The sequence below is a fragment of the Lynx rufus genome, unplaced genomic scaffold, assembly GCF_022079265.1.
Source record: "Lynx rufus isolate CCGP_SWC_20201006 ecotype Redwood Valley unplaced genomic scaffold, mLynRuf1.p SCAF_9, whole genome shotgun sequence".
In the NCBI taxonomy this organism is placed as follows: Eukaryota; Metazoa; Chordata; class Mammalia; order Carnivora; family Felidae; genus Lynx; species Lynx rufus.
In genome coordinates, this window is record NW_025814897.1 from 6,760,969 (window position 1) to 6,776,864 (window position 15,896).

A 15,896-nucleotide genomic window follows, 5' to 3' on the forward strand; every position below is an offset into this window, starting at 1 on the left:
CTCCGTTCTGAACTGAGCTCTTAAACTCGCTGAGACTCTGCCGCATCTTCGGTGTGGCCCCTTGGCCTGCCCGGCACACTGTCATGATCAGCTGCTGCTGCGAGATTCCTCTCCCCTGGCCCTGACGGCCCTGCCCCTGCGGGTCTGTTGGCTCTAGACCCTGTCCGCATCGTGTGGGGACTGAGGGGTTCCGCAGTGAGCTCTTCATACCACATCATGCCGTCTTCGGCAGACAGTAAGTGCAGACCCGAGGCTGGAGCCCCTGTGCGGTTCTCCTTTCCACTTCTTTCACACAGCCTACCTTCCTCTCCTCCACCAGAGCTGGGAGGAGGGCGGACTGGAGACATTTACATTTGTTCCTCCTCCCTGGCTCCTGTGATGTTCACGTGCCTGAAGACTTCCCCTTTTCCCCCTTTCCCTCGGGACCCTTGATGCAAGCCCTGCAGTCCAGAGTCTGGCATCCTGTCGCACTGATAATGGGAGGAGTTCCCTCCCTCTCCTAATGACAGGGGAGGGATCCTTAAGTCTCCCTCCATAGGGGACAGCTCCTGGCCACCAAGCCTGTTACTGCTTTGCAGCAAAACACCTCTTTGAATGTTAAAAGCAGATATTACCGGGGCTCCTTGGGGGCTCTGTTGGTTACGCATCTGGCTCTTAATTTCAGTTCAGGTCATGATCTCGCGGTTTGTGGGTTCAAACCCTGCATTGGGCTCCACGCTGACAGCACAGAGCCTGCTTGGGATTCTGTGTCTCCCTTTCTCTCTGCCCCTTCCATGCACATCCTCTCTCTCAAGATAAATAAACAAACTTAAAACATATATATATGTGTATATACACATATACATATATATGTATATATATGTGTATATATATGCGTGTATATATATATGTGTGTATATATATACACACACACACCTAATTTTCTGTTCTCACATTTCCTTTTTTAGCAAACTCTAATCTCCACCAAGGTAGATAGATGCCTTTGGTTTGCTAAGGACAGAGATTATCCTGGAAAAGCAAAAGAGAAAAGAACACTTAATCATTTTCTGATTATCTCTGTTATAAGCTTAATAGTAATTAAATCGTCAAGGAAATACTTACAAAATTGACTTAGATGAACAGTGCTTACTCCTGTAAGAAGTCAAAGTAATTGAATCAATAAACTATAGCAAATATAATTTATTAATCTGATAAATATATAAAGAGTAGTAATGTTTGATTTTTAAAAATAGACACCAGCTGGCATTTGCTACTATACAAAGAATTAGGGGCGCCTGGGTGGCGCAGTCGGTTAAGCGTCCGACTTCAGCCAGGTCACGATCTCGCGGTCCGTGAGTTCGAGCCCCGCGTCGGGCTCTGGGCTGATGGCTCAGAGCCTGGAGCCTGCTTCCGATTCTGTGTCTCCCTCTCTCTCTGCCCCTCCCCTGTTCATGCTCTGTCTCTCTCTGTCCCAAAAATAAATAAACGTTGAAAAAAAAAATTAAAAAAAAAAAAAAAAAGAATTAACTCTGAATATGATGGAAAAGGAGTAAGGGATTTGCTCTTTCTTAAGTGATGGTTAACACCATGCCAGATTATGTACATACTGTGTTCACAAGCAAGATAAATTGTTAACATGTGCATGATGTGGAAAAAAGTATTGGGAGTACTCCAGAACATTCGGTGTGGTTTTCCGCAGAGAGGTTCTAGGTTATTTTGCTTTTCCTCATTTGTCAAAATCTTTATCATCAGATTTACTTTGTTAAGTAAAAGCCGCTGGTCTCAAGACTTATCTGCTAGTGATTGATCATTGGGGTGGATGTTGGAAAGAGGATGAAATACATAAAAAAGTCATTTTTTGTTGGTTTACCTAAAATGTAATATATTAATGTTTTTCATTTTTCTTTTTCTTTTAGGAAGCTATCATACAAATAATGAAGATGAGAAAGAAAATTAGCAATGCTCAGCTGCAGACTGAACTAGTAGAAATTTTGAAAAACATGTTTTTGCCACAAAAGAAAATGATAAAAGAGCAAATAGAATGGCTAATAGAGCACAAATACATCAGAAGAGATGAATCCGATATCAACACTTTCATATATATGGCATAATTTTGAATATCATGGACAACATTAGAACCCAAATTGCAGAGTGCTTGGGCAGAAAGTTGTAACAGTTTGTGCTGGAGGAAGGTTTATTTGGACTTTGATTACATAACTATTAAAATCTCTGCCTTACCTGACAAAACAACTATATTTTGCCAGTCACGTTAGTTAGCATGATGGCATCCCTTCATGTTGCACACTCGGTAACAGCATGCTGTTTTGTGGAGAAACTTGCATTCATGAAGAGCCCATTATGAACTTTTCACAGAAAATTTGATTTATACCCATCGGAAGAAATAGTTGGGAAGGGTGAGGGCGGGGTTCTTAATTGCTTTTTTCCTCTTTTTTTTTTTTCCTCTCTGACAAAAAATGTACTTGCACAAGGAAGGATCTTCAGATATTCGTGCACTGAATAATGCTGTTATGTTTTGGTTTTTTTAATGCAATTAAAACTAGAAATAGCACTCTTGGTTTCTTTTGATCAAAAGAGGGAGCTGGTGTACACGACACTGCGGGGTGGGGGGGACAGATGTAGGTGAGGAGATAAGTATTTAATAGCATCACATTATTTGTTCACGCCCTGCTTCAGTATAATAACTGGATTTAATGGTGACCTGAAAATGATACGAGATTTTTCCAACTTACAAATGTTGGCTTTCTTTTTAAGCAGGAGACTGCTAGTTTAGTTGTTTGTTGTTAAATAAGGAGTTTTAAAATCTGCTATGGCTGGACAGCTTGTTTTGAAAAAGTAAAGCTTATATTACTTTGTTGTTTCAACCGTTTAAGAAAATGTATGGAGACAGATCATTTAAATTGCAGAGGAAAAAAATCGCAAAACAAACATATTAAGTGTGTTCAATAACACACTTAATATTTATCTAATATTTATTATGCCTAATTGATTATATCCAAATTTACTAAAAACAAGGCAGAAGTCTCCTCCTGTCCTATTAGTACGGTTACATAACTGATCACTTGATCTGCAGCATAGAAATGTTTTGGAATTTTAAACTCTGATGATAAGGGATTTATAGCCTCAGGTTTCTGGAAAGGAAGACGTTCTGTTTTAAAGAGTAGTGAGTGTCCGTTACCTAGGAGGAATAGCAAAACCACAGCCTAAGGCCTGAAAAGCATAAGCAGATTGTTGCGGTCTTAATATGAGCAGTAAACTTGCCAAATATATGTACATATATATTTATATATTTTAAAAATAAATGTTTTTAAAATGTTCCGTCAATCCAAAGTAGCAACTGACTGGTTTGCTGGGAACTGAATATCCAGAGTAATGCGGAGCTCGGGATGTGAGGACGCGGGCAACCGAGATGGGACAGACGATTCCCCGTTGGGAAAGAGCGGCTCCCACACGGATTTTTATTCGTTATGCTGCACGTTCCAAGTTTTCTCGCAAATTCGTTTGTATCTTGTTTGATATTAAGTATTATTTTAAACCTATGACTTTGGAAGTAGTAGGAAGCAGAGAGCTGAGCTCCGAGAGGTAGACAGTGACAGTACTACGCAGAGTGCTCTCAGGAGCGTCACAGCGAGTCTGTCCCCCCCCCCCCCCCCTCCAGAAAGCATCGTGAGCTGTCTGCTGCTGGGACGGAGAGCAAATTTACAACATCTAAGGTGTCGCTGGTGATGTTCAAATGCCTGTTCCAAAACTCCTAGAAAATTAGGATTTTGTTTCTAATTTAAAATCTTATGCCCAGCTCTAGGGCAGCGCATGTCAGGTATTACACGAAGTGTGTTGGGGAGAATAAACGGAATGAGAGGACGGTGAACAATGGGTACATTTGAAATTTAGAAAACAATAATTTTGTAATAATTGTGGCCCTTACATTTAATATAACACTCTGAGGAGCATATGTGCTTATCCAGTAGGAGAACGCCCACGGGGGAGAACAGTTGAAGGGGAAATTACAGGCCATTTTTTAAAGTTTAAGATTTGTTGCTTCAAACCATAATTGTTCTTAGAACATTTTTGGAATTTCTCATCTTTTGGTCATTTGAGAGTCATGATGTTTTGATTTATAATGGAAAATTTAGTGCAAAAGTGGGTAACTAAATCCATAGCAAAGTTTTCTATTCAATTTTATAAATTTTTTAATAGCGAATTATGTCCTAATTGTATTTTGGGAAATTGAACAGCAGCAAATACTGTAGACTTACAGTTACCATTTTTTTCTGTTATGTATACAAAATTTAACTACTTTTTGGTGTTTATGAAAACAATTTAGTTGACGAGGTGCCTATACCATTGTTAAGTTTTCTTTAAATATGTCTGGACGGTAGGTTTGCTAATTAACAAAAAAGAATCTGACAAAAAGATTGTGAGGCACTTGCTAGAGGCACAGAATCACAGTTAGCATTCTTTATCCAGCCCCTGTTCTCCGATTGCACTTAAAAGTCGTGCTGCCTGAGCAGGGGCGAAACCTGACAGAGTCCAGGGAGAGGAGTCCAGGCCGCCACTGGGGCCTGGGGTGGGGCAGTGGAGGCGAGCCAGGGGTCAACTAAGGCCGAACACTCCGTTTCTCGTGGGAAGATGGAGCCTTCTGGCCAGTGTGAACCTTCGTCGTCTCCCGTTGCCGGAGTCCGGGACACGAAGCAAAAGTTACAAAGTAAAAGATAATGCTCATTTTAATGCTTTATCTTTTAATGCTAATATCTCATTTTAATGCTTACAGTGAGATAAATATTAGAACATTAGTGTTCCAATGATTTAATGAGGATCTTGAAATCAATTATGAAGTCTTCCAATTTTTACACTTATTGGAGGGGTCCCTGCATTGTCAACCTGTTCATTTAAGTCTCTTACTCTTATTTTGTGCATAAATGTTGAAATTTCCAAAAATGAAATGTTAGCTTCCTTGTTTTTACTTTTTATTGAATTTAATACAAAATATGACCAGAGTAATTAAAAAGTATTTTGCATTCTTTGCAGTAGGATGTCATTAGCCCTGCTCACAGGGCAAATTTTTGAAATTCAATTTGGGTGAAAGATTTGCTAGTTTTCCAGAAAGATTTGCTATCTTAAGCTCAAGCTGGTTTTTCTATTTTCATGTAAATGACTGGGATGCTATCTTATAAACTCTTCCAAGGTCATGTTTGTGAAATAAACATTACACGAGAGCTTTCCTGTCATCTACACTATATATGTCGTCTGGAGTGTTGAACAAATTTGCGTTCCTAAGTTGTAATCTATCTTCGTATGGTATATACGATTTTGAATGTGTGCCACTACATACTGAGATGATAATGCTGTACAATTTTAAATGGTAGCAGTTTCTGTATGCAGTAGGCTGAAATATTTTGATGAACTGCTTAATTTTTGGATTTTATTTTTTAAGTTGTATAATTTATTTTCTTGCAAAATAAAAATGTAATATAAAAGCTTTCACCTATCCAGAAAATGTTGATGTTCTACTATTACATAGTTTTTAAGAGTTAAATTTAAATTTGTGTAATAGGTACATTTATGCATTTCACGGTGAAATAGTAAATCTTAGCCTTACAAATCAGAAGCACGAAGAGTAACCCACTTCTTGTAGATTTTAAATTTTAGTCCAAAATGAAAGCTCTCATGAATGTACCTGTTTCCACTGATGATAGCGTATGGTTATCAGGCCTGGAAAAGGGAAAAAAATTCAGACCTGAAAGTGATTGACGCATTCCTTCATCAGGTTAGATAGGTCGTATCAGAACCACAAGTTGAATTTTTATATCAGATAAAAATGAAAACATATAAAGTGAATTATCTCATGTTTTGCGTTTATTTGAAAATCTATGAGGTATTTAAATTCCAAAGCTAGAGATTAGTAATAAGGTTATGAGGATGGACAGTGTGTTCACAAGGTACCGCAGACTGGCTTATAAACCACAGACGTGTTTCTCACATTTCTGGAGGCTTGGAGTCAGTCCCAGATCAAGGTGCCTGCACGGTTGGTTCCAGTGAGGGACCTGTTCCAGGTTGCAGGCTGCAGACTTGTGGTTGTGGCCTCACCTGGAGGACAGAGGGTTGACAGAGCTCCCGGGGTCTCTCTTCTAAGGGTCTTACTCCCCTTCATGAAGGCCCTGCCTCACGAGCTAATCACCTCTCCAAGCAAAGGCCCCACCTCCTAGTATACCACGCCACTGGGGATTAGGTTTCAAAGTATGAATTTTGGAGAGACACAGACATTAAGTCTATTGTACTTCGTCATGATCCTAAACTCAACTTTGGACTTGAGCAGGGATTGGGGCAGGGCAGGGAGTTGACTTGGAAATGAAAGCAATGAAAAATATGGTGTCGGTAGAAGATTCACCTAAACCTAGAGGCGGGCCCAGAAGCTTGAGTTTCATGTAACTTGGTCAGGCCCCCGCCCAGGTCCTGGGAAAGGCTCTAGGAATTTTGCACCAGCCTACCTCACTGCACCTCACGTTACTATACTCTGCAGGTAAGTTTTCTACAAATAGAAGGCTTGTGGCAACCCAGCTTCATTTTCCAATTAGCATTTGCTTACTTTGTGTGTGTGTCCTATTTTGATAATTTTTGTGTATTTGAAAGGTTTTTGTTGGTTACGTTTGTTCTGGTGATCAGTGATCTTTGGTGCTACTCTTATAATGGTTTCAGGTGCCCCAAACCGCACCCGTGTAAGGGTGTGGCAAACTTAATCCATAAATGTTCTGTGTGTTCTGATGACTCCACCATCTGGCTGTTTCCCGATCTCTCTCTCCTCCAGCCTCCCTACTCCTGAGACAACAGTACTGAAATTAAGCCAAGTAACTCTCGTTCAAGTGCCAGGAAGAATCACACGTCTCTCACTTTGACTCAGAAGCTAGAGATGATTAAGCTCAGTGAGGAGGGCATATCGCAAGCCAAGATGGGCCAAAAGCAGGCTTCTTGCACAGTCAGCAGGTTGTGAATGGAAGGAAAAGTTCTTGAAGGAAATTAAAAGTGCTTCTACTCCAGTGAACACACGAATGATAAAAACCAACCAACCAACCAAACCGCCTCATTGCTGACATGGGGAAAGTTTTAGTGGTCTGGACAGGAGATAAAATCAGCCACACTTCCTTAAGCCAAAGCCTGATATTTAGAGCAGGGCCCTAACTCTCTTCAATTCTGTGATGGCCGAGAGAGGTGGGGAAGCTGCATAAGAAAAGTTGGAAGCTCGCAGAGGTTGTTCGTGAGGTTTAAAGAAAGAAACCATCTCCGTAACATAAAAGTGCAAGGTCAGGCAGTAAGTGCTGATGTAGAAGCTGCAGCAAGTAATCGAGAATGTCTAGCTAAGAGAAATTAATGAGTGTGGCTACACTTAACAGATCTTCAGTGTGGATGATACAAGCTGCCTACTGGAAGAAGGTGCAATCAGGAACTTCATAGCTGAAGAGGAGAAGTCCATGCCCGAAAGCTTCAACGGACAGGCTGACCCCCGTTAGGGGCCTATGCAGCTGGTGACTTTAGGTTGGAGCCAGTGCTCATTTACCATTCTGAAAATCTTAGCACCCTTCAGAATTATGCCAAATCTCTTCTTCCTATTCCCTATAGATGGAACAACAAAGCCTGGATATGAAAACAGTATGTTACTGGCACAAAAATATACACGTAAATCAATGGAGTGGGACAAAGAGCCCAGAAATAAACCTATGCCTGTACCATCAGTTAGTCTACGACAGGGGAGCCAAAAATATTCAATGAGGAAAGGACAGTCTTCAGTAAATGATGTTGGGAAAACTGGACCACTTCCTTACACCATACACAAAACTAAATGGATTAAAGATGTGAGACCTGAAACTATAAAACTTAAGATCATATCAAAGTGAAGCAGGGGAAGCCATCAACAAAACAAAAAGGCAGCTACTGAATGGGAGAGAATATTTGCAGATGATATTTCTGATAAGCGGTTAATAACCAAAATACATTAAGAACTACAACTCAACACGAAAAAAAAATCCAATTTAAATGGCAAATTTGTAATTTCATATAACTTGCTTTCTCAAAAAGAGTTCTCAAAATGTCAAAAGTTGGATCCAGTCCTGCTAAAAATGAGTGCTAAAAGAAACCTGTCTGGCACATACGTTGTATGAGCTGGGTTTGAAAATTAACACTCCGTTAAGACACCACAAGTGTCATGCCTCTGAGAAAGAGTAGAGTTTGGCAATATCTTTACAAGGTCCTTTTCCTGTGGCTGCTGACTGTTTACTTTACCTCCTCCATTCTCAGGGGATGACCTTGCTTTGAGCAGATCAGAGGAAATGAAGCCTTCAGCCATGAACTTTCATAACTTGCCTTCCTTCCACCTCTAGCTTTATCTCTCATAGTTGCACCTCTTCACCTGCCTGCCTGTCTCAGAGGAAGAGATACCTCACTTCTTAGTCAAGGACAAACTATTTTACTTTCTCGCTAAAACCCATCTTCTGCCTCCCGTTAGTGCTCCAAAAATTCCTGTTTCCTCTACCTTCCAAACATCCATCTGGTTATTTCGTCCTTAGCCTACAACAGCGGTTGTTAAAGATCTGGTCCACAGACCAGCAGTGCCATACTTGAAAACTTGGAAGAGTACATCCTACCCGAGATCTGCAGAAATCGTCAGGTAGGGCCTAGCATTCTGAATTTCCACACGCCCCCCAGGTAATGCTGATGTAATGCTGATGTTGAGACCCACCAGCGTGCAGACATGTGCAAGTGCCCACCATGCTTAAAAATATTCCTCCCCTACTTTGCTCGCGCTGCGACCCTATTTTCCTCCTTCCATTGTCTTCTATCTTAAGAGAGTAATCCGCTGTCTCTCTCTCTCTCTTCCACTTAGTACCATTGCCTCGTGTCCCCCCCCCCCAGTCCCCTTAACAAGGTCAACATTGACCTCCCTGTTGCTTCATCAAAGTTTCAAAGGTTCATCTTCAGTCTTCCTCTTACTCGATCTTACAGTATTTCCATCTTTTAAAAAAAATGTTTATATATTTTTGAGAGAGAGAGAGGGGGAAAGAGAATCTCAAGCAGGCTCCACACTATCAGTGCAGAGCCCGACACGGGGCTTGAACTCACAAACTGAGATCATGACCTAGACCAGAATTAAGAGTCAAGAGCTTAAGTGACTGAGCCACCCAGGCACCTCTCCATCTTTTTTTTTTTTCCTTTAAGTTTTTGTTTAAATTCCAGATAGGGAACACACAGTGTAATGTTAGTTTCAGGTGTACGATATGCTGATTCAACACTTCCATACATCACCCATTACTCACCACAAGTGCCCTCCTTCATCCCCATCATCTGTTTCCCCCACCCCACTCCCACCTCCCCTCTGGTGACCATCAGTGTGTTGTTCTCTGTAGTTGAGTCCATTTCTTGGTTGGCCTCTCTCTTTGCTTTTTCCCCTTTGCTCGTCTGTTTTGTTTCTTAAATTCCACATTCAGCATTGCATCGTTCACAGTCCTAGTTAGTGGATTTATTTCAACCCTTGGTGTCAAAGATACCATTCTCCCTTCAGCTTACACTCACCTCTCTCGTTCTTTGGCTCTTTCTCTGCCTGCACACCCCAGAGCTTCCTCTCGATTCCCTCCTCTCGCTGAGCCACATGATCTCCCGGAGTGATTTCATCCACTACCCTCACTTCCACTGCTAACTGCATGTTAATGCTCCAGCCCAGGCTCTCCCTGCCAGGATCAACATGTCTTTCCAGCTCATTCTGGAACATTTTATCATGTATCACAAACTTGCTCTATTTAAGAACTAACTCAGTCTCCCAGGTTAGTAACCTTGATCTAAGTCTCTCTTGCTCCCCTCCCCACCCCACTTTATTAATTCTACTTCTGTTTTATGCCTAGAATCTGACCTTCGTTTACCTTTACTTCTACTGTGTTTGCTGAATGAGTAAACATTTCGTGCCATGCTTGGAGCATCTGAGGTGGCAGCTGGGTTGTGTCTTGCCCTACATTTTGAAGTAGACTGTGCAGAGTGGTAAGTAGGGATCAGTAAAATTAGATTTGCTCTAAATCTGTGACATTTTTGGATGACTGGCATACCTCCAATTTTTTACCTAATTCATCTTATACCTCATTGTTTGAGGCCTCAGACACCAGAAGATGTGAATCAGGTCATTCTCTGTAGCCTATGGCTGAGGGATCACTCCAAATCTAAAGCATAAAAGCAGGGAAAGGATTTTTACCTCTTAAAAATTTCCCACACTAGGGCACCTGGGTGGCTCAGTCCGTTGAGCATCCGACCTCAGCTCAGGTCATGATCTCGCAGTTCATGAGTTGGAGCCCCACATCGGGCTCTGTGCTGACAGCTCAGAGCCTGGAGCCTCTTCGGATTCTGTGTCTTCCTCTCTCTCTGCACCTCCCCGACTCGTGCTCTGTCTCTCTCTCAAAAATAAATGAACATTACAAAAAATTTTTTTAAAAAAGAAAATATCATTGAGGATGCAGTTAATACCTCTAACATACCGAACATTGTAGTTCCGCCTAAGGGCCGACCTTAAATGTGCTCAGGATGTTTGCATTTGCCTATAGTCGGGCAAAATCATCTAACACGAAGCCTGTTTTCTAATAAGGTGTATTCTAATATTTCGTATAATTCATTGAATGCTGTATTGAAAGTGATGAACAGAATGGTTGTATGGGTACAGAAGTGTTGTCAGTGTATCTGTTGTTGGCCCTAGTGATCCCGTGGCCGACTGAGAGCTGCCCAGTGTCACAAGACTGGATGGACCGCATATCCCGGCCAGGGAAAGATCAACATTTAACATTCCACATATGGTTTCTACCGATGTGTGTTATTTCTCACCATTGCAAAGTCAGAAAACCATAAGTTGAACCATTGTAAGTCAGGGACGTCTGTATTTGGCTCTGTTGATTGGCTGGGTGTGCATAGCTGATTTTATTTAGAACAAGGAAACCGTTACAGATTCTTGGCAGTTGGCTATTGACCAGCTGGATATATTGCATGTCTGGTCAAGGGGAGCATTTACGGGGACTCGGAAGTTCACCTAAGTTTTGATTTCCTGACGTGGGACCCCAGACAGGAGGTGTCCACCTTGGGCCTAGAAACTTATTTCCATGATGGGGTATAAACATTTCCATATGTCCCCCAGAGAAGCTGTCTTGACACTCTGTATTTTGTATTTCCTAGAATTTCAAGCAAGGAGATATCTTATGGAACATACGAATGGAAAATATAAGGAAATTACATATATTAATTTGACCCAGGATGAGTATATTAGTTTCGTACAGCTGCTATAACAAAACACTACGGTTTGGCCTAAAACGACAGCAATGTGTTCTTTTGCAATTCTGAAGGCTAGAAGTCTGAGATACAGGTGTTAGGAGGTTCCTTCTGTAGGTTCTTATTTTATTTTCTTGGAATTTTTTAATGTTCATTTATTTTTTAGTGAGCAACACAGAACATGAGCAGGGGAGGGTCAGAGAGAGGGAGACACAGAATCCAAAGCAGGCTCCAGGCTCCGAGCTGTCAGCACAGAGCCCGATGCGGGGCTTGAACCAAAGAACTGCGAGATCATGACCTGAGCTGAAGTCAGACACTTAACCCACTGGGCCCGACGCCCCTCTTCTGTAGGTTCTAAGGGAGACTGTTCCATGCCTGTCTCCCAGCTTCTGGTGGTGGCCAGAACCTGTGGTGTTTGTTGTTTTCCGGATGTACTACAGCAGCGTCTTCCTCTCTCTCCACATGCCTCTTGCCCCCGTGTGTGTGTCTGTCTTCTCTTGTTACACGGACACCAGCACTGAATTTAGGGCCCAACCTAATCCATCCTAACCTCATCTTCACTTGATTACAGCTGCAAAATACTTTGTTTCTAAATAAAATCACCTTCATGGGTACGGGGATTAGAACTTTGGGCCACACTCTTCAACCTAGTACAATGAGTTATTCCAATGGACTATTATAGAAGTTACCTTTACAGAAAGACTTAACTTGACGTGAACAATAACATCTTTCTTGTTTTATGAATGTAATATCCACATTTCCCCCTACATTTCTCTTAAATATTTTTATTTTCCACTGTGTTCCTTGATGTCAAAATACTGTTCTAACCTTCCTAAAACTAACTCCTACTTTTAGAAAACCATGCTAGGGCTTATGACTGTAGTTCTGGGCATTACGGAGAGGAAGAGGCCAAAAAATTTATTTTATCAAGACTAGTACTATTACTTTCCAAGACATAAGTATCCACATAACACTTCTGCCAGTAGATGGGGTTACTGGCTAGGTCTCTTTAACAAATGTAGTTCACTTACAATCTAAGATGAGCTACCTTTTGAACTTAGGTAGCTGTTTTTTTGTTTTGTTTTGTTTTGTTTTTGTTAAAAAAAAAAAAAAGACCAACTCTGTACCCAAAGTGGGACTCGAAGTCACCACCAGAGATCAAGAGTCTCATGTTCTGCCCACTGAACCAGATAGGTGCCCTGAAAGATGTAGCCCTTTATTAATATAACTACGTTCAGATACTGTGTTACCTATCATAGCAGAAAAGATGACTCCAAGCTACACATTGGGGGGGTGGGGGCGGCACCTGAGTGGCTCAGTCGGGTAAGCGTCCGACTCAGCTCAGGTCATGGATCTCAAGGTTGATGAGTTTGATCTCCACAGCAGGCTCTGGGCTGACAGCTCAGAGCTTCGGATTCTGTGTCTCCTTCTCTCTCTCCGCTCCTCCCCTCTTCCGGCTCTGTCTCTCTCTTTCTCAAAATAAATTTTAAAAAAATTAAAAAAATAAAAGCTACACATCCGGTTATACAAAAGAAAAATTTTTTTAAATTCTCTCTTAAACTGGACTTCATCTTTTTTTTTTTTTTTTTTTTTAATCTTAACACTCCATTTCTATCTCTGGAAGAAATTTCAATCCAGTCATTTTCACCTAAATTCAGTCAAATTTCGTTATCTTTTCATAAATTGAGGTCTGTCGCTTTGAGGATTATTCCCTCCACTTCTGTCCTCGGCATTCCTGTCTTCCCCGTCTGCCTCACACCCACCTCGACTTGTCCAGTGACGTCCAGGGTTCCCAGAAAAACAAAACAAGAGGAACAGCAGTTCGAGCTCTGTTAACTGGTCTTCTCTTTACAGCTATAAGAGGAGAGTCGCCTTGTTGGCTCTTTTAGGGTTTTGTGGATCACCAGGCCTTTCTGTGAGGAGGCGACCACCTCAATCTTCTGTTTAACAGCTAGTGTTCCTGCGGGCTACGTTTTTAGACAAGCTGGCTTACATCGGGGAACTCACGTCTACTCTCACAACACAGAACTTACTGTGTATGTGGTGGCTCTCCTGTCACACTCCCCTGTGGCTGGGCAGCAGGGGAGACGGGGATTGGAGGACGCTCACCATTATCTGACAGATGTAGATAAAGACCAGAATTAGTTTTGACTTCTGTAGGAGTCTACACTGCACCAAATTTAGACCACTCAAGTGCTACAATTATTCTGGCAGGCCGTTTTTCTATTTCCTATAAAAAAAATCTTGAATGTTCAAATGCTTAGGTTTTTTCTTTTTAATAAGCCGTGCCTTATGCCTGGAAAGTTCTCATTCCTAGTCTATGTAAGCCTTCGGGTCTTAGCTAATTTTGTTATTTACTGATTATTTATGTAGTAAGCCCTACCCCCCTCCCCCCCGTGTGGGGCTCGAACTCGTGACCTTGAGATAAGAGCCACATGCTCCAGCCAAGCACCCCTCAATCCCTAGAATCCTAGGTGAAATGATTAACTACGTTCTTGCATGCTGCTCACATTAGTGATGAAGCTGCCTTCCCTCCCCACCTCCCTGTTATTTAAAAAAAAAAAAAAATCTGTACATCCAACGTGGGGCTGGAATTCAGATCCAGAGGTCATGAGTCACATGCTCCACTGACTGAGCCAGCCAGGTGCCCCAAGCTCTTATTTATTTTGAACTTTAGTTTTGAAAAGCAGCTGTTTACTGAAGCTCAGGAGTACATTTGCTGTCTTCCCCCAATTACCCCTAAGTCTCTTTGACTTTCTCTAGAAGCTGTCCCGCCCAACACAGTGGTGCGACCGTCCAATCAAAACTGCCCCCTGCGCTTCCAGGGTGAGCCTTGCCCAAGGCAAAACTGGTACAGAGGTTAAGAGCTTAGACCCACAGCTAGACGGCCCAGGTTCACATTGTAGCCGCGTCGCTAACTGCTTGCTCTGTGACCTTGGGCGAACTATGCCACTTTTGTATCTGAATTTCCTTGGCTGTGAAATGTGGATAGTAACATCCCCTAGTTCAGTGGGGTTTTTTTTTGTGAGCAGTAAATGGGTTACACTGCGAAAGAACAGTCCCCTACGAAGAGCTGCATAAGTGACTCTTCTTGTGTCCTCTTTATGCTTCTTTACCACTTGATCCCCTCCTGTACTCATCAGCTTTCTCTGGTCACAACTGGTCGTCCCTGTGTACTAGGCCAGACCAGCTGTTTAATTTTCGGAGTGATTTCTTTAAAAATTTAATGTCAGGGTGCCTGGGGTGGCTCAGTCGGTTAAGTGTCTAACTCTTGATCTCGGCTCAGGTCACGATCTCACGGTTCCTGAGTTGGAGCCCTGCGTCGGGCTCTGTGCTGACAGCTTAGAACCTGGAGCCTGCTTCGGATTCTCTGTCTCTCTCTCTCTCTGCCCTTCCCTGGCTTGTGTTCTGTCTCCCTCTCTGAAAAATAAATAATTATCCAATTAAAACTCAATGTAAAAAATTTAACTTTATATCTTGGGCCTTTCACACACACACACACACACACACACACACAAATATACACACACACACACATATATACACAAATGTAGCTTAAACATGGATACACAGTGTAATGATTTTCTTTCAGTAGCTGTTGAAGCACTAAGTATGAATAGGTTTGTTCCTGTCCTAGAGGGTCAGCGAAAGAGAAGGCACTGAGTGTGACATTCAAAGGAAGGGGTTAGGACTTGGTGACCTGTTGAATATAGAAGTTCTGATAAGTGGAGGAATCAAACACCACTTTAAGGGACAACCTGGGGTGTCTGGGAAGTTAAAGATAGGGGTGCTGAACAGCCATTTCATTTCTTTGATGGTTTCCATGGATCATGAATTCAGACAGGGCACAGAGGGAAGGCTTATCTGCACTATAATGTCTGGGGTTTCACCTGGAAGGGTTGAAGGCTGGGGACTGGAATCACCTGAAGGCTTTTTATTCATGTTTCTGCCTGGCCCTCACCTGGGAAGTCACACAACGTCGCTCCTGCCAGACTGCACTCACTGTCCAGGTTCCAGACTAGGGACACGGCCCCCACCGCTGATAGGGGGAGGGAGCATTCGTCACAAAGAAGAGCTTGTCAGGTGAGCTGAGTATGGGTGTGGCCATCTTCTAAAAATTCAATCTCCCTCAGCTGCCAACGAAACCTAATGAAGGGTGGGAATTTTCTTGTAGGAAAAACTTGAGTTGGGCTTGGGGTTTGTTGAATTGAAGGTTCACTTTGTTGTCACTCCTTATATCCTCTACATGACAATCAATACAAAAGACAGTAATGTTAGCGACACAAAGATTGTCTACAGGTGAAAATTCAAGCTCAAGTAATGGGTTCCCCAAAATGTGAGGATAATAATCGTAACATTTACGTGGTTCTCTGGGAAAAGGAACAGGAAAGCAATGCCACCTGAAGATACCAGTTCAGACCCCAGTGCTACCACTTTCTGTGCAACCTGGCAAAAAAGTTAATTTCTTTGTTCAGTTAGCGTATTAGTTAAGGGGGAGATAAAAATAGCATCTAACTCGTGGAGTTTTTGTGAGGATTAATAGAATTTTTTAAAATATGTATTTTTTTAGAGAGCAAGAGCATGTGGGTGTGCGAGAGGAGCAGGAGAGGGAG

At 42.1% G+C, this 15,896-nt stretch overlaps 1 protein-coding gene across 1 annotated transcript in view; it reads left to right on the forward strand.

The window, feature by feature from the left end:
• CUL5 (cullin 5) overlaps positions 1 to 5,481 on the forward strand; it is a 97,546-nt gene extending 92,065 nt beyond the window's left edge. Inside the window, exon 19 of the mRNA XM_047070776.1 lies at positions 1,896 to 5,481. Within this exon, the coding sequence (XP_046926732.1) occupies positions 1,896 to 2,090 (195 nt within the window). The 3' untranslated portion in view covers positions 2,091 to 5,481. The remainder of the gene's footprint in view (positions 1 to 1,895) is intronic.
• Positions 5,482 to 15,896: the final 10,415 nt, after the last annotated feature.